The sequence below is a fragment of the Falco naumanni genome, chromosome 4, assembly GCF_017639655.2.
Source record: "Falco naumanni isolate bFalNau1 chromosome 4, bFalNau1.pat, whole genome shotgun sequence".
Lineage (NCBI taxonomy): Eukaryota > Metazoa > Chordata > Aves > Falconiformes > Falconidae > Falco > Falco naumanni.
In genome coordinates this window covers 41261877-41286847 of record NC_054057.1, presented here as the reverse complement: position 1 = coordinate 41286847, position 24971 = coordinate 41261877, and the positions used below count along the sequence as shown (strand labels likewise).

Genomic DNA, 24971 nt, shown 5'->3' with positions numbered 1-24971 from the left:
TGAATGTCTAGCAAGTCACATGCATGGGGTGAAGGACAGACACCACATAGCAGATTTCAGTTCTAATGTCAACATACATTTTCATTCCACCTTCAAACCCACTGAATTCTGCCAGCTTTTTATTACAATTTGTTATTCGGAGTGACTGAGCTAATGAGAATTTATTTGTACAATTAAAGCCACAGGCTCTGGCCATATCGAATTTGGTACCGAGTGCACAGGTGAGCAGTCCTGAGTATTTTTTTCAATTCATTTCTGATGCTGTAGTTATTGCGTAAAATTAATGGGAAATCCCATTATAGTTACTCAGATGTGCTGCAAATTTTTTTTTGAGAACAATGTTTCTGTTTTATTCATTCACATTGCATTTACTCATTTGATCTGCAACCTACAGAATGAGTTGCATTTCCTTTAAAGAAGTGCTTTTGTTTTAAGTGAAAAAAAAAGGGTATGGGTAAGAAGGTTTGTTGCTGTTATGTTCTAGAAATAGTTCAATGCTGCTTACTTTAATGTAATGAACCTCTGAAAGATATGTATGTTAACCTTTCTGACCAATAAGTTCTTTCTAATAGGTTTTTTTCTGCAAATTTTAACACAATTACTTTTTTCATGCTGTCATGTTCAGAGCCTAATATCTACTGATGCTCTTCAGTGCCAAAGGGTACTGTGCAGTACAATACTTTTTCCTGTATGGACATTCCAACTATGGTATGTTTATAAAGGTCATAACTTTTGATCATTGTAGGAAGTTACATTTTCCCCAGCATATTCCAGCTAATGCTTCCTTCTGATCGCAACATATTAAGAGCCGGGGAGTACTAGTAATTGTTAGTTTTCATTTATTAGCAGCCTAGGCTTTAATAAAACTAAATTACAAGGCATGAATTTTCTCAAAGCAATTTCAGGCAGTATAAAAACCCAACCCAAAATAAAAAGCATCTCCATACCTCCAGAGAACCTATTGTTGAACCATTCATGTGGTTCCAGAATAAGATTTTGCATTTGGGCCCCGTGAGGGAGATGGTTGGGGTAGCAATATCAGCCACATGACCAAATTCTCCATTTGAGCTGTCCGCAAACAGATACCAGCCTTCTTCAGTATACCTGTTCAGAGAGAAAGGATTTTCTCCATTAAACCTAAACATTTAATCATAATTAAGTTCTAGCTAAAGTTAAAATGGTACTATTCTGTTACAAAGATACAGCATCTTCTGTCTGGGTATCTGGATGCCTTTTAGTTTACCAGTGTGTATCCAGAATCCCCAAAAGCCCTCGAAAAGGCAGCTAGTATTTTTATATCACAGACTGGTAAAAGAAAATACAGAGCTGAAGCCAGCCTTTACCCATGGGGTTGTATAGATGAGGGCTGGAGGGCCTCTGGGTCTGTCTGTCCATCCGTCCCCCCACCCCCTTCCTCAGGGAAATCAGAGGGTTTGATCCTGGCTTGAAGTCAAGAAAATCCAAGATACTGGGTGAAAGATGAAGCTGGCTTTGCAGTAAGCATCAGACTGAGCATACAGAGAGACCAGAAGTGCAGTTTTAGTATTTTGGGTATCTAAGATTTTGCTCCTAAAAGCCTTGATTTTCAAAATTAAAAACAGCTGTTGACCAAAGATAAGATTCTGTTCTCTTCAGTGGAGCTGCTAAATGCTTAGTGCTTCTCCAAAGAAAGAACTCCTCCAGCAAGGTCTTACAAACTTGATGATGGGGCCTACGTTTTTAAAAAGGTCCTGGTATTAGGGTTTCCTTGCTTTTCAGTTCTCCTGTTTAGCCAAGCTCTGAGCAAACACTCCATGAAGTTTCACCACTGAACCTGTGAGCAGGCAGCGGCCATGCCCAGCAAGCACTGCTGAGAGAAACACAGGCTGCAAGTCCTGCTGAACAGGAAGAGTCAGGAATTCAATGGTACAGATTCAAGAACTTTTTTTTTTTTCCCTGCAGTCCTCTCTTAAGTTTTTATACTGAGAGCAGTCTAAAGGACTAAAAGACTTTGGTGTCTGTGGTAAGAACTCAGTTTGATGCCGTTTTTCTGCAGTAGCCCTGCAGTATAAAAAGCTGCACTTTCAATAATCTTGTGAAGTTTCTTTGAAATCTTGTAAGAAAATTATTTAAAACATTTTAAAATTTTTAAAAGTTATCTTCACTATTTATCTCCACGCAATTTACCTCAGATTGCAATGCCTGTATTGACTCAATATTTACTGATCTGTGTGATAAAATAACTGTGAATTTAGCACATACAGGTTTATCGCTACAAAGTTACAACAAAACAAACAGATCACGTTTACTGTACAGAATAATTTACACCCATCAATCACAAAATACTTTAATTAATTAAGCCCTGTCATGTACTCTGGAGGTCAAAAAGACTGAATTCAACCATATATTCAGTCACTTTAGGAACAGCATGTTTTATCTACTATAGTCCATAATATAAAGTAGGCTAGAAACAGGCAAATTTTATCTCTGTACTCACACAGCACTTTCCTATGAGGATCTGAAGCCCTTTAATTCACCCATCCTTAGAATCACATATGCAGTAACTTGTTTCTAATATGACCACTGACAGATTGATAGAATGCAAACAGCCTGATATTCCTCTTGCCCAAGGCAAAGAATTCCACAGAGTATCTCCTTATCCTTCCTGTAACCTGTGATTGATCTTAAGGCTGTATTTAAATGAAAATAATTTTCTATCTCTTTCTTGATGTTTAAGACTGTTAAAATTTTGCCTCATAGGAAAATTAAAACCTAGTAATAGCCATTGACATAAAACAGCCCTTCAAAAATCCTTGCAAATTAGTGGCTGATTCATTACTTGTTATGCAGAGTACTGCTTCTGCCTCCCCTGGTGTTACACCAGAAAAAAAAGGATTAAAGAGGGAACTGCTAGAGCCGTGGGGATCTACAGAAAATATTGTGGTATATGAAAATAAGGGCAATTTGGATAGTTACAAAACATTTTGGTACAGAAATCTCAGGCTGTTTCCTTCAGCAGGGCAAAGCACAACTCTAATATTTCCATGGTTTGGAAGCAGGGGGGAGCACTTCTACTAATCAGCCACAGTCCAATGCTGTAATCATTACACACTTCTCAGAGTTTTCCCAAAAACTTATCTAGCATGCAAGAATGAGAGAATCATTGTATCTGTACATATTGGTAAGGATTTGTATGTAAAATATCTGCAAATGTAAAAAAGCACAGAAGTGAATTATTCCCATAATTTCTCTTTACTTAGGAAAGATGATTTTCAGCATTAAACTATTAATACACTTGGTTTATTTATAATTAAGTACTAAAAGATCCTGTAAAATGAAGGAGCTTGTGCAGGAAAAAATAACACTTTGTACGTGGTTTCTTACATGATACTTGGAGAACATGAAGTTCATATACTTTATAATTGAAAAATGAAGACAAAAAAACCCCTATCAGTAGCGTGTGGGATGGGTTGTCTATGCTCATAGTTTTAGGTAGAAATCAAATATAGGCAGGGAAGTAGTGGTCATGACCAGAGTAAATGTTTCTACTGCCACCCATAAAACAGAAAAACTACTAAGCAGAATTATAATCTTCCTTTCTGATAAAAGAAATGCCCAGTAGCTTATAGTGAATTTTTCTCTTTCTAAGCCACATGCAAGTAGATATTTTTGAGGGAGGAACAATATATTTTAAAAACACATCTTAAAATGTGGAGCAGACTTTCATTTGATGTAGGTCAGACATGTTACAGGGGAAATCACACAAGGCTGCTGACAAAGCCAACAGAGACCTAAGACAATCCAGTGGCATTCTAGAGGGAAGAGTAATGATCTGGGGAAAATTGCCTATTCTCCACAGTCTTGTTTATCTTTTCATTCAGAAACAGATGAGAGAAGTGTTGCTGAAGCTTTTCTTTTATCACTGTATCCTGGCAATTCAGACATTTTTATAATTACTGCATGCATTTACATCATTCTTGAGACAGTGACATAAATATTTGGAAGTGAACTATCGCAGAAAATGAGCACAAAATAGAGCAACATATACAAAAGCCTCAGGGTGATCAGGTAAAAATAATGCCAAAATAAAAAGCAACGGAGCATTTTTGTTAAAACATCTTCTTCTAACAAACTGCATGTACTGTAAGTGACAATAGAAATCTTTGAGAACTACATAGCTACAGATCTTTGAAGCAAGACTGCATTTGGAACATTCATCTATTTCCCTCCTTTCTACTGAATAAAGATATTATTTCAATGTAGCAATTTTGGGTTTCCTTTTTCTTCCTTGGCGTTGAGTATTCTACCAGAGTCTTGCCTAGAGGTAAAAGAATATCCAGTTCTCTTAAGGTTTGCAAAAACATTTAGAAATTCAGAATTTCCTCTGCTGCTGGGAACTCATGCCTTCAGTGCTCCAAGAGTGTCAGCACTGTATTTACAACGGCATTCAAGAGGGCTGTAAGATGCAGAATGACAAAGAGCTCTGTAAAGCAATAGCTCTTACAGCCCTCATACTTCCCAGAGCATTCAGTATTACACAGGCCTGCCAGTGAGATTAGTTTGAAACAGTGGTAGGGTGCAATCAGTACTGTGATGAAATTCAAACATCTGTCTCTTATTTGGTGTGTTCTCTCAGATAGGTCTTTGTCCTGAAGGCAGACCAAAACCACATCTTTGCCCAGATACTACTGGTCCCATAGTGCATCCTCAGAAGGCAGGCGCCATTGCAATTCTTTTGCCTTTGTTTCAGTGTTTGCTAGAATGTTACATTTAAAAGTATTAAACTAGATGAAAGCCCCCTGTATGATACACTTCACCAAGTGCTAGCCATTAAACATGGTGGCAGTATGTGATTACAAGAATATTAAGGATGCATCGGAAAGGGGAAATATAAGGATCAGAAGGGGCTGGGTAAGTATGTGTAGAGCATTGTTGTTCACCTTCACTCCTATCACGGAAATTTTTACACTTAGGACTACAAGACTAATATACTTGTGACCTCTCTGTGTTGTTTAAAAGAAAAGCTTTCATCTAGCATCTATAGACAACATTAACTTGTACCATGTTTACTCAGAGAGCAAAATGATCTCTCTGTCTTGAATTCTTTAAGCTGTCTGGTATAAAAAACTGCCTGGAATTTACACGGAGATGCGTATTCTACAGGGGGAAGAGTTTGGAGAGAGTAGTAAGAAAACCTGTTTGCATATAGTTTACATGCAAGAGAACCTGCACTTTCTATGGATACTTCTCCTGTAGCAGAGCCAGTTAACATACACACACAATCATCTGCTCAGTTTATCTCTGACTTTAAACATTTCTTAGCTGACCTACATGTATTTTAAACCAATAAGTAATATACAGTCACAAAGTATTCTAAAACTTTATAAATCTAGATTATCAGTCCCTCTTATTCTGCTCAGTTGTTCTCCTCCTCATCTTCCATCTTTGTTCTCCGAGTGATCTTCAGCCAAGGTAGTAGTTTCTTCACTAAGCAATTTAATCATCTGATCCCTCCTTAAATTCCTTCCTTTTCTATTCCATAAAAGTACTCCTTTCTTCTTTTTCTTTCTTTTTTTTTTTTTTTTTTTTTTTTTCCAATTGAGACCTCAAGAATTCAATGGCAACAAGTATAAACCAAAATATTGTTCAAGGTATGTGTAAGAGTGAATAGATCTGACTTTCAATGTAGATCTTACGTAAGTACTGAAATTCAACAGAATACTCAGAGGCTCCCCTGTCAGCAGCTGCAAGATCTCAAGCTCATTTGGAAAATTATTGCATAGAAAATTACTTAGTTGGCAGCTACAATACGTATCATTAAAATCTTGATATTTACCCTTTGAAAATAATTAATTTCACCTCTGTACTGCAAGTATTCCCTATATAGAGACATTCCTGTGCCAGTGCAATAATCCTAATTAATTTCAGAGGGAAGTTCATAACATTTTAATGGGTATACAAAATTCAACATAAGCAACTGAGCTACATTTCCATACTTAACTTTATTAATAGCTTAATAATTCTAGTATATTTTAAAAAGTAGTTAGCAAAGAATGGGTGTTCATAAAGAATCTTCACTGCATTTCCCCCTTCAAAGCATTCAGAAGAACACAGGGAACTGAATATACTAAATGGGAATTAGTATTGAGGGAAAGATCAGGTGTGTTAAAGCAAAGTTGGAGGCCTATCAAAAAAATCAGGCCCAGCTTAAATGGTAACATTATCAAGTAGAGTCTTGCACTGTGAATTACTCATTTTACAGTAGTAGTTGCATATTGTTGTAATGTCTGAAAGTGCATCAAAAAATTATCAGCTGAACTTTCCTCTACAGAAAGTTCAAGCTCTGATTTAATTAACTGTTGGACATCTCTCAGTTTTTAAAGTGTTAATTCACCTGTGTGTCTTCTACAAATCTGAGAATCCCTGATTAAGTGCTTATATGGACTTATAAAATACACTTTACTCTTTTATTTTTCGTTTAGGTTGAAAAATAAATCTGGTGGGAAAACAAACGATTTCCTTAAAGAGTTCTGATTTCCTTCCAAATCTCAGTAATAATGAGAAAAATAAACAAACAAACAAGGCACACCAGAGAGGGAAATTTCAGTTTCCTCAGCAGGATAAGCATCCCAATGATTAGCCACACCATACTAAAATTTGAAATTCAAAATGCTGCAGCCTTTCACATTCCTTTTCATTTTTCCTAGATATGTGTGTCCATAAATGCTGTGCAACATCTACATAGCAAATCAGAGCCCCATAAACATCCTGTAGCTGTTATGTATTTATAACATGATTCTTCAGCTCTCCAACACCATCTGTCCAGGATCTGCCACGTCAGTAACCTGCTATTAGTTCCGATGGGTTTCTATACAGAAAAAAACCCTAAACTAATGGTCAAAAACCCAGTAGGGCACTAGACAACATCAAAAAGAAGCACTCTTTTTAACCAAAGGGGAAGGACTGCAGGATACTAGACCTATCAGGAAAATGTGGACCATCAAAGCTCAAGCTGACGGTGTGAACCATATGACACAGTGCCTTCAGTTTGCATTTATCACATCCTATGCATCCTTTTATCAGGGTAGTGAGGCTGGGGGAGATCAGTCTTTTCTCTATCTAATGCCTTTTCTCCAAAAGCGTAGGTAACCAGCTAAAATGTTTTATTGAAGTTAAGATATCTGCAGGAGAATTTTATTTTTAGATTTCTGAGATTATTTTTTTTAGATTATTTTTTCATTACCTAAGAGAGAATGAAATTCTCCCTTTTTTCTTCCTGACAACCATATTTATGAGAAAATATTTGTATTGGCGTCATTTTCTTCCTTGTACTATGCCATCAGAGTACAGTATTGGTATTTTAATGACTTACACATTTGACGCAAGATGGTTGTAAACTGCTATTTTGACCTTTTCGCCATGCTAGCTTTGTTTTATGTTGACTCCTATTATTTGTTTTTAGTATCAGAAACCAGATGATATGTAAGTTCGAAAAGTAAAAAATTAATTAGGTATAAATATAAAAATCTGTATTAAAAATATTTTAAAAGAAACTAACTTTTCATATTTTCTAGCATTGGCAACAATGGTTGAAATAGAAATATAAAGCATCCAAAAGTCATTAGTATGTCTGGTTGAGGAGGAGAGTGATAGAGCAGTTTTGGTGGGCACCTGGCATTCAGCCAGGGTCAAAACACCACATATTTCTGAGGAAACAGGCAAAGATACAAGGCAGGCTTAATATTTAATTACATCTATGTCCACACAGAGTTCAATATAACTTGAATATATTAACTGTAAAATGGGGAAACCATGTACACATTGCGCCTATAGCACTGTTTACTTGGAATTTGGCTATAAGGTGCAAAACTGCTAAAAAGTGGGGAGAAGCAATAGTGAAAGACTACAGAAAGTAGTATAGAAATATACAGAAAGAGTAAGACTTCTGTAAAAAAATAATAACAAACTCTAACAGTTCCCTCAATACTTCATCTACCTGTAGAAAAGGATGCAAGAAGATGCAAAAAAATTCAGAAGTGAAAGAGACATTAATATTCAAACAATAATTCAAGAAGAAATGTATCACCTCCTTTATGCTCTGGGTAACAGCTACTTGATGCACTGCTCATTATTTCAGACAGAAGATGACACATGATGTAAGAGAGAGAAGGTAGTCTGCAGACAGTGGCCAAGGTTTTACTCAAGACGTGTAATGACTGTGAGTCTGAAAGTAATGTGGCAGAGAACACTTCTCTAGGAAGCATAAGAAGGTTTATGAGGAGAAAGAAGAATAATGAGCAAAAATTACATTGTTTCTTTAGTATCTGTATTTGCTAGATATTCAGTGTCTGCACACCAGAAATAGACTACTATCTTTCTGCAGATAATATACGATGGCTCATTATAGTTTATAACACACTAACAGATCTTTTACAGCTGCTGTCTTGCAGTAACTTACACATAACATATTCATGGGCTTCAATAGAGTTCTTTCCTGAATAAAGGATTGCAGCTGTGAAGATATTATTGCAGAAAAGGAATCTATATGCAGAATTAAAATTTCATAAAATGTGTAACTTTCAGTAATCTAAAAGGACTACAAGAACTCCAATAACATGATTAATTATACCATGTATCACAGAAAGATTTTCTCCAATGAACATTTCTAACCACTTAATAGGTTTTAGTCAGTAACTCAAATCTTTATCTAACAACTTGAAAAAAAAAAAAAAGAGGGAAGGCATTTCTTCAATTAAATTTAAGCATTTCTGAAAATATTAAAAAAATTAAAAGGGATTGAAAACAAAAAGTGATCAGGAATGCAAACCTTCAGTTACAACAATATGTGTTAAATTTATTTTCAAACAGTGGTAATTCTGAAAAGAGAAAGTTATTTTACCAGGATTTGAAACATATTTTTTTATCTAGTAACCTCCAACATCCGTTAGCATTTAATATTAATGCATAATAAACTCAGAATCAAAAAAGTAATATGATTGTCATGCCATAATAATTTTTGGAAGACTGCTTTCTGAAAGGATATAAAAGATATCCACATTGCAGAAGCCTTCCTCCAGCTGTGTTTACAGACAACTCTGTAAACTGCTGGATGCCAACAGACCTAGTTATTTGCACAGTGCTAGAGACAAAATTTTCCACCTTGAGCATCTAAACATAGGCACACAAATACAGGACTGAGCCTCAATGGTTAATTCCAACTGAACAGAAGCAAAGGTACTTAGCACACCAAAACAGTAGCCACATTCTGAGACCTATAAGTGGACGTTGGGATTAGAAAGGTGCTCCAAAGAAAATCACCACAAATGTGAGAAGGAATTCTTGCACTAAACCAAAGCACATTATATTTATTATCAGACTCCAAGAGTCAAAATTCCAAAAGAAACTTGCTATCTTTGACCCTGGTACAAGCGTAACACCTAAAGCTTTGAGTACAACTTTGATGCCTTTTTTTACATAATAGATATGAACTCCAGAAAGAAATATACTGGTAAAGGTTTACACACACGTGTTAAATTATTTACAGTTTAATCTATTTTCATTATGAGATTAAGCCTATGCTTTGGCACCCTAATATACAGAGCTAAAAATATTTTGAATGCATTCTCTTTGTACAAAATTACAATTGACTGAATTATGATTATTTGAAATAGACTAGTTATTTGACATCATCCTGCAAATAATTACTTTTAAGAACAATCTAATGGTCAGAAATTAGTATTTTGCAACTACATCTTTAAGTTGGACACACAAGTAATACAAATACTTCTGCTCCTCAAGTGGATGGTGCAAAACTTAGAATTACTTTTACACCCCAAACTTCTTTTTTTCCTAAAAAAGAATTATTATACTTGCTTCAGTTTCATTAAGCACACAGTACAGAGATTTTTCTTATAAAAATATTAAATGTATAGTCTCTAGTGTTTAGTTTTTAACCAACATATTGCTTCAGGTGATACTGATGTGTATTATCTATATAACTGTGACAGCTGTTTGCAGTTCCAGATTATTTTTCCATACACATTAATCTGAATTTTGTCACTAACAATGTAAGTAGACACTAACAAATTGATTATGACAAAGTCAAAAGATAATATTAACCTGTTATGGTAAGACTCCAGACTTCATTACTGAAGGTGGCTCATTTCTTGTAAGTGCTAGTGGAGTCACCTGATACTAAAAGTTGAATTTAAAGCCCCAGTTCTAAACCGAGAAGAGGAGGGTGGAGAAACCTTATGCACAATGTTACAGGGGGATTCTTCTCAGACTGTACTGCAACCACAGACCTTCACTTTTTTTCATCAGCGTAACAAGAAAAAACATTAGATATTCTCAGAAAGTGCTTTTAAGGTTAGGATGTGTGTGAAAGTATGTGAATTAATAATTCTATAATATGTAAAAAATAACTCAGTTTTTGTTGTTTATTGTTATCTTATTCCTCTAGATGCCCTCAAGTCTTTATTCTGATGAAATCTACACCAGTTCAACTGAAGAATCACAAGAATTGCAAATATAGAAGCGCAATGCCCATCAGAGCCTGTTATAGAAAGATTCACTGTAACACATTAAATAAACTCCTTTTTACAAGACTAAAGTATCCTTCCCTTTCATTTTCCATTGTCTTTAAGAATACTATAAGCAACTTCTTAGAGACAGCTGTGGAGCCTGTGAGGCTTAATGCTACGTGTTTCACTTCACTGTGACAAAAGCTCTTAAGCAAGATCAATAGATACACACACATTTGCCTAAAGTATATTATTATACTATTGAGAACAAATCTATGGGGCGTAAAAGCATCACGTAATGCTCATACTTCTCCTCCACTCCTACGTAAGTGTAACTAAGTATAGTACTCTCAGGTATCATTTATACTCTCCATGTCTAAAAGGCTCATTTAAAAGGATTGTTCATTTCAGTGTCTTCAAGCAATTTCTGCTTAAAGAACTGTAGTCAGTACCGCCTAAACAGCACAAGACAGCAATTCCAAGATAAATATACAGTACTGAAATATGTTGGAACTCCTCAGGCACCCATCCACGTAAAATGACAAACACAGAATTGATGTATTAAGCATTTCCTGTGGTGTACTGCAATCAGGCAATTTGTGCCTTTGGTTTGTGCCTTCAGGAATCTGTTTCATCTCAGAAGCTTTTTTTTTATCCTTTTGGCTGGAATAATGCCAACAACTTTTTTTTAATGTCCATCAGTCCTATAAAAATCATTCTATATATTATAAACACATTTAAGTGGCTTTTGGGATTACCTCTACAAAGTAGAGGTTCTCATTACATCATAAAAACATAATTATTTTTTAGAAGAAATTAATGGACAAAAAAGGTATATGGTAATTCCATTGTTCTGTAAACTAATGTATCATTTGCTAAGAGTTCATGAGAAGCAGAAACCTCTTTTATAACAGTTTTGATAAAGTTAAAACAGAAAGTACATATAAACTGTCCAGAGTATATTGTGAACAAGACTTCACAGGAGAAATCAGTATTTTATAAACAAATCTTAATTAATTCTTGTAGATTGATCTGGCAGTATTATTCAGCTATGGGAGAAAGAATACCAATGGGTATCCAGACTTGGTTGGAGAACAGACTGGAAAATTGGCACACATCAACATAAATCCAGTGCTTTAGAGATACGGTGTAATCACAGCAGTGAGGTCTAACCACCCAAATCTTTGCTTAACACTCCAGAACAATTCTGTGTACCATGCTGAGTGCCACAGTCCCATACTACGGCAATTGGAACCAGTGGTAGCTAAAATCGGGCTGGAAGAGGCGTATCCACATCAGCTGTAATCACACCTGAACTGCAATGCTGATACATGGCTTATAGTCAGAGGAAAGCGCACAATGCTAATGAACAGCAAATATGATGAAGCACTTCAAATCCCATTTTACTTCTTTAACTAACTGAGCAGAACAACATTTTGGAAGTAGCAAGAACTGTTTAAAAAAATCCCACATTTTTCTTGCTGATACAAAACATGATCACTGTATACTCCTGTAAATTCTGTTGTGCCTTTCTGTATTGATTGTGCATTTGCAAATTTTGCAAATATCTAATCCTCTAAGCTGTAGGTATGCCTTTTGAAAGTGCACAGATATGTCTTTAGAACTGCAGAAAGTGCTGGTTCCTTTAAGAGCAGAAACTGTATCATTGGTTTGAGGTTACCTTAAAACAGCAGAAGCCTAAGACAACAGAACAGCTGATACTGAAAACTAACCCCTAATAAACTTAACTGCAAAACAAATAAACCTTTATAGTGAACAGTAGAATACAGATTAGTATATTATTATCCAGTCTGATCCCCTTTTCTTTTCTGTTTTTCCCCCCTTTGGTCTCTCAGCATCATTGTTCTCAGACACCCTCTGCTCAAACTCTCTCAAGATTTACCAACAGCACTAAAAAGCACACCAAACACCACACAAAGTAAATGGCACCAGAGACAAAAGATTCCATGTTTTGATCATAACACAAAAGTCAGTGGCTGTTAGTTGGATTTTCTCCATTGGAGATTTTAGTCTGACGGCTTCTGACTGACACAGGGATGAGATTAATCCACAATGTTTCCATGGCTTATCTGAACCTGTCACATCTCATTAGCATTCTGTCATATCTCCATAAATTCTGTGAGGCTGAGGCAAAAGGAAACAAGAGGAATGAGTTTCCTTCTCAAGTAGCCAAGCATGAGGTGAAAAAGCCACGAAAATTCCTAATCACAATGGGCATCACTTTTAATGATTGATTTTCCACAGTACAGTTTAGTATAAAATTTTACTATAGAAAACTCCTCAGGAACTGTATTTTTACTTAGCATCAAATATCTAATATCTATGGTCTTGTTCCTTGCCTTATTGTCACACTGGATATTTACTAGCATGTGGAGTAATGCATCTCATTTACCTGTGATGCTTTGTTGATACTTTAATGAAGTATTAATACTTAGTTCATATTTCAGAACCAGTTAGAAAACAAGCATATACTAAGCTACATGTTGTTCAAAAAAGTCTGCAGAGGAAAACCTGTTTTTTGAACCTTGATTATCTGAATTCTTATTGTCTGAAAAATTTCTAATTAAACAAAAAGGGATTATAGAATAAATTGTCACAGGCAATTTTATTTTTTTGTGATGACTTAGTCAAGACTATCAAGTCTCTAACTACTTGTAGTGATAGCAATATAATAATAAATATAAAATCAGCAAAACATTACTTTGATCTTCCTGGGCAGACATAAAGGCTAAATCTCTGGGTTTAGGAACATATTTGGCTGAATCACTTTTATAAAAGAGTGTGTGTTTTAAATATCTCCCAGGCTAACTGTAAGAATCTTCCCGTAACTTCTGCACCACAAGTCACTCCAGATGTTATCTCCATACAAGATTACATGCACTTTTAAGATACATGTAGGATAATCCAAGTGAAGAAGTCATCTTCTAGCCTTTGAATGAGATATCTGCATATATCACACAAGTATCTCAAGAGCTATATTCAAACATCACATGGGCAAAGCTATCCCAATATCAGAAAAGGATTTTAAGAGGTTTTCTTTTGGATATAAAGCACTCCTCACATCAGGAAGGTGGCTGGAATGAAGTACTGGCATGAAGCTAGTGGAAAGACAAGGCACCTTCAAAAAACCTCGCCAACTGTCAAGGAAGTATCTGCCTGTGCTGAGAGTGTTGGAAGGACTGAGAGCTCCAGCTGCTCTTTTGGTAGCACAAGGCAGCTACTGCAGTGACTGGAAGAGGGGCAGCCTTGGGTTCTTTCATACTTCCATTCGCAATTCTACAGTTTGCCTTTGACTTCTAAGTTCGCATCCTTCTGCCTAGGCACTAGGGTGCTGCTGCAGCAATGATTTTCCCTTTGTTGTTTTCATGGGTTGTTTCATGTCCTTGCACCTCATGCAGTTCTGTCCTGGTGAAAACTATATGGTTGCTATGGAAGAAGAGTTATAGGGGGATATATGCCATACTGGAGAGGTTCTTCATCTGTGAAACACCCTCTTGCTTCTCTTCCTGTATGACACTAGAGACAGTTTTCCATCTATTTCCTTTGGTTTTTTGCAAAGAGAAAATCTTACCTTTAGAGTCAATGTATCCAGCTATGGATGCCCCAGATAAAGCTTATATATATATAAAAGGCTGTCTCAACATTGCTTGCACAACAGTTCCCAGGCCATAGTTGATCAGGTCTCTGATCCCTTTAACTAAGCTATTCCTTAATTATTTTGGGGACTACCTACTCTTTACCATGCACTCAAAAATGCATTGCAATGTAGAATTCAATGTTCCTTTTATTTTCTTTTCTCTGTCAGGCTCAATGGCACAGAACAAGGGCGATTTGTACATGCAGTATAATAGAAAGGTTTTTCAGAATTGGTTGTATCAGCTAAGTGAAATGTAGCATTAAAAAAAAAAGCGCCTTCAGGTAGTTAAATTCAGGTTTCTCCTTTCTAATGTTTCACGAGTAGTGTCCTGTGAGATTATAGTTTTTTTCACCTGTTTAGAAGTTCTTAGGCTCTCAACTTTAAAATATTTATTGACTGCTGAAAAAAACTGCTGGGCTTAAATACATCACTTAAAGCCTTTAATTTTTCCTAATTCTTCCTGTGCTAAATTCTGGTAAAGATTGTCTGAAAAGCAGACACAAAAGCAAGAAGGTGTGTTACACATATGGTTATCAAGGGAGATATTTACCCAGAAATAATTATCATGTGAGCTTATAATTTTAGTTCTACATCCTTTTCTGTTTTGATTCATTAGTTTTGATGACATATTTGGGTATAAATTATCATGTGAATTAACTGTCTCTAAAGTTTTCAAATAACAATTGTACCTAAATATCTTCAATAATGTCAAAGAACTTGCTACATCACTAATCAGTTTCTCAAAAATGGAAATAAATGTATGGCGTTATCCATTTGCTTGTTCTATCCTATATACTTGTTTAAGCCTACACAAAGCGATATCTTCATTATTATAGCAATTAGAAACCTAAGAGAATTCCCATTTGCTAAGTGTAGAAACATGCCATAAGAGCTCTACATTCATATATGTGTAACAGTATTTTCAGTGCAAAATGCCAGCGTTACCCAGTTCTTTGCAAAACACATGCCAGCCTTTCTTTAGCTCAAGCCAAGGACTGTCAGGCTGCCATAGCAGACTCCCACAATGACTTCTATTCCTCCAGCCTTGGGCTTATATATGCACATACAAGCTGTTCTGTCCTCCATTTTTGAAGTCATTACTTTCACTTAATTAATGTAATTACAGCTTCAAAGTCTCACACCTCTGTCTTACAATTCATCAGTCTACATGTTGCTAGCCCAAATGAATATTCTATGGCAAGCAGATGGTTCGAATCTCTGACTATTCACAGTTATTTCTGCTGAAAGAACTCATTGTAAGCTGCACTGTCACCCGTTCTTGCATCAGGATGAATCTAAGCATTTCTATACATAATCCTGTATGTTGTATTTTAATAAGCAATCACACAGGATTACAGTACTACAGCTTCTTTCATCTAACTCCATGGAAATTTGGGGAAAATGGATGAGAAAATAAAACAAAGCGTTGCAGGGTTTTAATTGAACAAAACTGCTGCTCTGCATCTCCTGCTGTAATTTGGAAGCATCCTGCTCCTGTTCTCTTCTATAGGCCAATAAACAAAGGGAATGGGGAAACAGTACAGCCAAATTACATCTCATGTGAAACATCACAACAGCAATACATTTCAGTGTTGCCTGAAACTGCAATCTCTATGGATCATTTACTTTCTCTTTTCATCAGTCCTTTTCAACATATTGTTAGTTGCATTAAACCCTGAAAATATGTTGAAAAACAGTAATACAATTCCATGTATCACTGTGCCAATACAAATCTGTAGTGGAAAAGCTGTGAGAGAATTTACTAAGTACATATATAGTGCTGGTATCAGATAATATGTAATAATTAAATAGCAGCCAATTAAATATTTGACAGCCAATCTATCATAAATAGTTGCCCTTTTTTACAGAGTACCCTTCCTTTTTTTTATATAGAATGCTGAGACCTTGAAACAATCAGGTAGCACTTTAATTCTTTTTTTATATTGTTGAATGAGGATTTGTTGTGGTGGTTATTTTTCTGGTAAAAATACACAGTGATTTTAATGAAGTACACAGTAAAACTAATACATTAAGCTGATTCTTTTATAGTGATAGAAATAGTCTCAGACTGAGTAAATGCAATATAATCTCATTTTAAACTAGAAGAAATACAGCAAAGACTGCTGGGGTGGTTTTAATTTAAAGTCCAGTTTTTGCACTCTGTGGACTATTGTCACAGAAAGTAAACATGCCTGCCACTAGAACTAGGCAAGCATTTTTCTGTTCAGGAAAATGATGCTGTACAGAAATTTCCTTGTTACATGAATTGAAGTTTTATGACATTTAAAGTTGTGCTTAATAAATTTGCTAATCAACTATAGGGATTTTGATTCAATAAATTTTAACTGTTATTTTTAAGTGGAACAGAAATTGCATTAATGTACTTTTTTAATCACATTTCTTACTTCTTTAAAAAAACCCAAACAGGTAAATCCAAATGACCATGGAATAAAGCTAATTTTTGCTCCTTGAGAAAAATCAAAGGAAAGTGTTTGGGAGGAGTTAGTAATTATCATAAACAACCTACCTAGATTCTAAAATTAATTTAGAAATCTCCACTGAGAGAACAGAAATTTTTTCATTTAACTATGATGTGATGTCATTTATCAGAAAAATGGTAAAATATCAACTAAACTAAATTTAACTGCACAGTATTTTTGAACTACATTAGTTAATTATTTATTAAATAACAGCAGAATTCACAAGATCCATTGTTGCAGTAACTTGTACTGCCCACCCTTGGGCAAAGCTGCCAGGATAACGACAGCGAGTAAAGTGGAAAAGTGAGCATATACTGTCTGTGTGAGTAAACACTGTTGTAGAAGGCATTGACCCAAAACTGATCAAGATGATGACTACTATCAATGCAATTAAACAATACCCAGTAAATTGAAAAGACAGCTTTCAAACAAAGGAGACATAAGCTTGAAAAAAACTCTAAAAGAAGGATGAAAATTCGTAATGATGGGGAGAGATTATGAACTGGAAACAACAGTAGCCAAAACCCAATTTTCACATACCAGAAGTCATCTCACTGGTGCCACGACCACTGCATAGACCAGACAGAGCATCACCCTCACTGGATACTGCAAATATCCTGCATCTAGTTGATGGGCTGATAGTTTGGGGTGCTACAAGGAGGGTTATTTTCTCACGGCGTATGTATTACACATTGTAGGCAGTGGCATGTGCACACATAAAGCTGGAGCAGTCATGCCTCCAAACTTGCTTTCCTATAAGGGAGAATATGCTTGTATCCCACATGACCTGTGGGAGAGGGAGTGCACATGTGTTTCACTGGATGGGGAGGTACCAAAACTTTGGGAACTACTTATAGAAAGGTGTTTAGAAATTTGTACCTGTTTACTAACATTTTGTATTTTGATTCATCTGTTGTATTGACGCTATTGATCTTGCATATCTACTTTAGTGAATGTCAGTTAATTACATTACATTATTAATCAGTAAACTGCTTCAATATCGTGAACTGAGCGGTTTCTCCCCCTGATAATCCACAAGTCACTAAACTCACACAGTCCAAGAAGGATTCAAGTACCTGAAAAATTGTACTCACGTAGTATGATCAATTAATGGGCAGTGTTTTTCTTGCCCAGGGTAGAGATTTGCCCCTCTTCCAAGTTCCCACTTGAATACATTTGTGGTATCGATGGAATCATTTCCTGACATCTGTTCCAAGGCTGGTTGATACCATTCACACTGATTCTTATCTTCAAAGTCGCAGAAATCCATAACTTCAGAGATGAATAGTGATTATTTCATGTTCATATAAAAACTGGAAACCATTAATTGATGTTACAATAAACTAAACAATATGGCAATATAAAGGACCTGGAAGTCACACAATGCAGCTATTTGGTATTTGTGTCAAATACTGAATTGTTATCTTACTAAATATATGTGCAGCTGCTTGTGCCTCAGTTTTTGATTCCTAGCAACTGGACAAGAGTGAGCTCACTACTGTCCCTCCCTCACAACGCATCCCCCTGTAAGAGTATTCAGGGTAAAGAAACTTCTTATTTTCCATTTCTGTTATAAATATTTATTTTCCAGTATGCATTCCTGAGTATTTTGCAGAAACTTTGTCTAGGTGATCCAAGGTGAGTCTTTTCACTCTCCAGAACTTTGAAACATATTATTATACTCAAGTCTAAGTGAGTGTGTGAAAATTGTGCAGGGAAACGCAAACTTATTTTAAGGCACAAAGCTCAAATGCTAGCATAGCTGAGGTAACTTTTACATCAAGAAATCATAGGGTGCTAGGTGCCTATGATGCTTCCTTCCTGGGAGGCTGAAAATGGTAGACTAAGGAGTGAGTGAGTTTTGATTTATAGCTTGTGTATCTCCAGTAAGAAAGCAAACCACAGCCAGTGTGATCTTGTAAGTTACCAATATAAAGATTTGTGGCATTTCCTGAGAATGATGAGTGGCATAATATTAAGTGTTTATTCCCCTTTTTTAGCATGTTTTATAAACATCATGTTTCAAATGCCTTGAGAAAGATAACTTCCTGAGAATATATTTCTGCCCTCAGTCAAGACATTCTTAATTCCTATTCCAGCACTGCCGTTCGAGTGATAAATGGCCATCATCGCTGTAGTGATGGGAGACTTCAGACAGAGCAAATAGGTAAAGGTGTATTCTTCACAGTATTTGTGTCTTTCAGAAGGAAAGGATGTTTTGTAAGATAATGTACATTTCTGAGGTGGGAAAAACATTCTACCCAAAGGGTTCTGCATTTACTTTTGGGGGCAGAATTTCAATGTTGTGTGTTTTTTTTTTTCACTACAGGAAATCAATCAGTGATATTTATATATCAGATTCATTTCTTCCAGTTACTCCCACATAAGAAATAGACAGAGGGAGTCTGATGTTACTTTTTCTCATTGAGCCCTCAGCCCTGAGGGAGGTGATTGAGTTCCCTACACAATGTATAATGAATGCAGAGTTTTGTTCTTCAGTGAGAATAGTTGCCAAGGCTGACGAGGTCACTGTCTCTAGATGTGCGTCTTCTTCATTAATCAGCTTCAGTACAGCAGTATTTTCAAGTACTGTGCTTTAAGGCAAAACAAAGTCATTGACAGTTTCTTCTAAAATGCTATAATATGAACTGCTGCAACTCAGAAGCAAACAAAAAGTGTCTTAGACCTCTACAGAAAACATGTGGTGACCCTGTCCATTGTCCCAGTTCTGGTGTCCCCATCTGACTATCAGAGCTTTTCAGGCTGGAACTCGCTTCTGTGTGGAGTAGGCTGAATTTCACGATCATTGCTGCTGATGAAAATACTTTGTATAAAAAACCCTCCTAAATCTCGTATTCATAGAATTAGGTAAAAAACCTGGACCTAAGTATCCCAGATGTACACCTAAACGTTATTCTTTCTCCCAGTCTAGGCTAGTGAACATTTGAAAAAATTATGTCATAGGTTGTTTAATTTGAGAAACTATGCTCACTTAAAAAAACTGTCATGTCTAGCTACCAGTCATTGGGGAACTGAGAAATCCTTCCTTCTCCACTTCATTTCAGTAGTCAGTTGAATTGGAATGTCAAGCCTGAATCAGCCTATTAGAAGGCAGAAAATGTATAACATCTCAGATTACCACATTAAGGCAAAATGTTACTATTTTTCTAGGGAAAATCACATTAAAAATAGCATCTAGGTACTAATACCATATTGCAAAGGTAAACGCAGAATAGTTAATGCAATGTGTTTAACAGCCACAAACTAATAAGTTAGCAAAATACAAGATTTAGTACACTCACCACAAGCCGATTCATCGGATTTATCAGAGCAGTCAGGACTAAAATCACATCTCTGGATCATCTGAATGCAATGGCCAGAGGCTCTACATACAAACTCCTCCTCTGTGCAGTTGTTCATGGGGAGCGTGGCAGGCACTGAAGTTCCTGAAGTAGTTGTAGAGATTGTTGGCAAGTTTCCTTTGAAAAACAAACCAACAAAATGTTGAGCGATGGGACCAAGGCATTTTAATTTTGTAATGATTTCTTTTCCTTGCCATTCCCACCCTTTGTCAACACAGCTTTAAAGTACAGCTTTACTGGAAACATGTCTGGGTGGCCAAGCTGAATGACTTAAATATTGCCCAGTAGGAACTGAATTGAGTGTTTCCTCAGTGGAAAGCACTAGGCTGGTCATTTTAGCCAACCACCATTCAAACAATCCTTGACACTTGGAAGAATTTATTTACACCTTTTACATGTCTTTCAAATTTGAATCAAGCCAGTGAGTCATTTAAAAAAAAATAATGCCACAGAGACTGACAGAATAATCATGAAAACTTAATTTCCCTGTGAACCAAGGCTAACAGATTCTGATGATAATGGCTACTTTTTTTTTAACACGTTGACTATGGCAAGTGACTGTGGAAATTGCTATGTAACCTTGTTGTCTTGTAATTTCATCACTGAAAAAAATACTTTTTTTCTTATTAGAATAATTATTCTGAGGTCATTGTCTTGTTCCACCACTTCCTTTGTGTTTCATTCAAACTCATTACCACTTTTTTCAAATCAATTCTCTTCGTCTTTCCTCCTATTCTTCACTGTGCAACTTTCTTCAGGCTCACTCTCATTTCTTGAAAACTCTTGCTATTGTTGTCCATAAAATGCATTTTCATTATATACTCCCTCTTTAAATTTAATTGTTAATGAAATTATTAGCTATAGTGCACAATGTACCTAAGCAATACAGCTGAGTTAATTAAAAAGTACATGTGAAGACCTTTTATAAAACATGTGCCTAGGACAGCAAGGAATTTTCTTCCCCCAAGGCCTGGAATACTAAGGCTGGTAATAAATACCCCATGAGCAGGAGCCATTTCTATTTCATAAGGTAGAAAGCACATCTATGACATGAAATAAATATGCTTCAATCAAATGAATGATAATCCCGTAATATCCTAAGACTCAAAAAAAAGACTTAGGAGAAGGAACCCTTTGAAGGAATCATTGTATGATATAAATGTATCTACAGCTCATAATAATAGCAAGGACCTTATTGGTCAGAAATCTTTAAATATAAATGCCACATTCAAGCCTCTGCTCCTAATCCACTGAAACAGGGGAATAATTTTTCAATTACCATAACCTTCATGATAACTGAAAAGAAAGGAGAATCTGCTCCTTTCTCTTGAAATAATTAATTTTCTATGCTTTATGAAAACCCATTTTGTCCAGATCAAGTATCACTGAATAGCCTTGGTTAGGTCATTCAAATGATGCATCAAAGAAGTATGCTTAAGTTTATACACCTTTAATATTACTTATGAGGGATCTTACCACAAAATTATCAACTCCACCTCTCCCTGGTCAGTATTTGGTTATTTGAAGTAGAACATGAGCCAATGGGTGACTAGTGCTTAATTCTAGGGTGCAGGAACATAGCAGCCCTGCTTTCTTTCTTTGGTCCAACTTGCATTATATATGGTGAAATATGCCATAGCTATTGAATATCTTGCAGACTATTCCCATAGTCTCTTTGACTCTTTTTTTTGGTGGTTGGGATACTTTCTATGGTGCAGAAGACCTTGGGATGTCTCAAAAACTGCTTTCAATACTAAAAGCATTTTAAAAATGTACAGAACACAAAAAATGTTTTCTATTCAGATCTGACCACCATTATACTTGAGTATTTTTGGTTTACCTTTCCATACACAACGGGGTTTTTATATATTATTTATTTATGAACTTTGAAACTCTGACCTTTTGTACTTCCCAACTTTCTTCTTCTTTATTTTTAAAACATTTTTCATATCTCATTTGAAAACATATAGAGATTTTCTGACTAGTTCTTCTAAGTTTTTCTTCCCCAAATATAAGGCATTGTGTGTTAACAGAATATCTACAGAAAACTTTATATTCAAGATGTTTTAATAAATGTTGTAGACTGTATAAACTTGGTAAATTGTGAGATAATTATCTAGGCAGGAAACATGCCATATAAACTTGATATTCCTAGCAGGCCCAATTATATCTACAAGAAAATTTTGGAGTAGCAGAGTAAAATGCATGTGCACTAGGGTGGTTTAGAGCTAGTGCTAGGATACTAATATTAAGAAACTGTTCTATATTGTTTGCTGTTCTACAGCCCTATTATGACTGTACATCAACTGTCACACCATATATAACAGTGTAATGCCTGCTGCAGCTAACACTAGTCCTCTTAAAATCCCATCTGTGATGAAGTGACAGGTCTGGAATCTGGTGTCTTGAAGTACATGTATTTTGGGATATAATACTTTCAATTCTGTAGACATTGCACTACCCTACATAGCAATGACTTCTGAGGAAAGGCTGCTCTATCATCTGAACCTTATGTGTGCTGTAATGTGAGCACAATCGGCACAGTAAACACACTAGGAATTATAGAGGGGAGATGGAAGGCTCTATTAAACAAAGTTTGCTGAATGAAAGGTCAGTGTGTTTACACACAGTTAAGCTTCTTTTTCCTTCTAGGACCTGGAAGACTTTGGAAGCTGCACACCTCTTACTGAAGGTCTCTTTTTTGGACCTTATGTGCACAGTAAAAAACATTTTGGGCTGATGCCTGGATATGAGGATCTGAAAAGCAAGGAAACAAGTCTGGATTTCCTTGCAAGGCAAGAGTCACGATTCAATCTGGTTTTTGCTTTTCCAGTAGTGATATTTACAAATGACAGCAAAGAATCAGGTCACAGCTAGGAGCTGTACACTTTAACTATGTTCTTACCATTGTAAAGAGTACAGCCTAGAAAAGACATGTCATCAAGTCCAATGTCTCCAGTGAAACCATCTCCTACAGTACCTTTCACCAAGATCTAGGGGAACAAGAATTACAAAACATTTTTCAGTGTACGGTAGACTTCTCATTAAATATTTCATATCTATTGATAGTGGAGTCATTTACCATGTTTCACACTTAAAATGAGATTAAATTTGTTGTAGGGGATATATTCTATTTAGTGACATTTTACAAAAGAGGCTAATGATAACCAGCTTTCACTGGTGGTCACATTAATCACAGTGAACCATAACACAATGGTTGGCTTCACAATTGTGTAAATCCACTGGAACATCATTGTGACATAAAATGATGGCAAGAGATTATCCTAAGTGGCATATTATGATTAGCTCCTTTGGTACTTATTGTAATAACATTAATCATGATTAATTATAATAACATTCATGTGAACGAATTATAGGTCTTATACAAATCCCACTGTGATGAAAACAATTAAGCAGGTTAGAGATGTACTATGGAACGCTTTAAAGAAAAATATTCTACTATTTCATTAGAGTTGCCAATGCTGTATATGCTTACTTTCTCATTATTGTCTACTGCAAAGGAATGGGAGAGGTTAGTATTTGTGAAATCTTGGATGACTGCATAAGCCTATTTCCTGCTGACTCTTGACACAGAGTAAAAAACCAAGTAGTTGATTAGCGAAAGATTTAGTAAGAATTTTCTTAATTTAAGTAATTTATAAATCCCTATTTATAAAAATAACAAAGCCTCCTCAAACCATACATTTTAAAAAAATGTTTTTTTTCTGATCTAACGGAGTTAAAATATTAAAGTTACTTCTTTGCTATTTCTTTAAAATACTATTCTCATGTCTTACACACGCACACACATATTCAAGCTTCCAGATTATTCTGGGATGCTACATAAAATTTCAGTTACATTTTTCACTGTTTGTTCCTCAGTTCAATAGATAATCAAAAGAATGAAGTATAAATAGTGGTAAAAATACCGAAATACTGCTTCACAGTACTGTTAATTCTAATATTTTTGTTGCAATTCATTTATTCATAATTTTATTTGCAAAGAAAGCTTATGTTCAATTAGTAATGAAGCACTGCTTGGAACTCAAAGATGCAAGGCACTTCTGTGTAGACAGGTGTCTCAATTCTTTTGATCAAATATCATTCATATTTTGGAAACATCCTCACATCAAATGTCATTTCAAAAATATATGTTTGCATTTTACACTTCATTATTTCTTTTGTCATATGGTAAATGAAGTCCTGTAAAGGACTGCTTTACCAGTCTCAGAAAACAGCACTGTGTATTAAACAAGTTCTCAGTAACTTGAGAGAAAGAAGAGAATTCATCTACACACTAAGAACTGTTTTTTTCAACTGGTATGACACAGAGCTTTTATAAGTCACACTTTGGATCTACTAACATGTAATGGGAGGAAATAATATTTAAAAGGTGCAAGGAATGGCCTTAATACCATAAAAGTAAGAGAACAGCATCAGTCAGTATGTTAGCAGAAACAAATCTGTTTCTGCTATCTAAAGTTGCATGTGAATAGCAGGTTTATCACCAATACCGACATAACTAGAATAAACAACAATTATTACACTTCAAGTACAGATTATGTCAATTACACAGAATAAGTGAGTATAGTAAAAGAAGATGGATATATGTCCTTTAATGGATATGATGAAGATGGGTTATTTTAGCATAAAATGTATCTATTGTGAATGACACCAGTAAATTACAGCATTGCTTCTTACAGCTTTCATCTCAGCATGGAATTCTTATTTTTCCCTCAGAATGCCCACAAATACTTTTTTACAATATTACTCCAGTCTTTTCTTTCCTTTTTAGGTTAAAATGGTGGTAATGCTACAGTATTGGTAGTAGTAACATAAAAATGCTCAGAAACAGGACAAATCGAGGCATCTATTATTTAGAAACGCTATGCAAGAAAACATAAAAAATGACAGAATTCCTTTCAGTATAATTTTGACTGGCAAACACAAAGTAGTTTAAATAAAATTT

General features: G+C 35.6%; 1 protein-coding gene across 1 annotated transcript in view; it reads right to left on the bottom strand.

Moving 5' to 3' along the window:
• MALRD1 (MAM and LDL receptor class A domain containing 1) overlaps positions 1-24971 on the bottom strand; it is a 282296-nt gene that overhangs the window by 178236 nt on the left and 79089 nt on the right. The window contains exons 18-21 of the mRNA XM_040589228.1: positions 22908-22995; positions 19943-20119; positions 17735-17912; positions 948-1104 (exon numbers count right to left, since the gene is read on the bottom strand). Coding sequence (XP_040445162.1) covers positions 948-1104; positions 17735-17912; positions 19943-20119; positions 22908-22995 — 600 coding nt within the window. The remainder of the gene's footprint in view (positions 1-947; positions 1105-17734; positions 17913-19942; positions 20120-22907; positions 22996-24971) is intronic.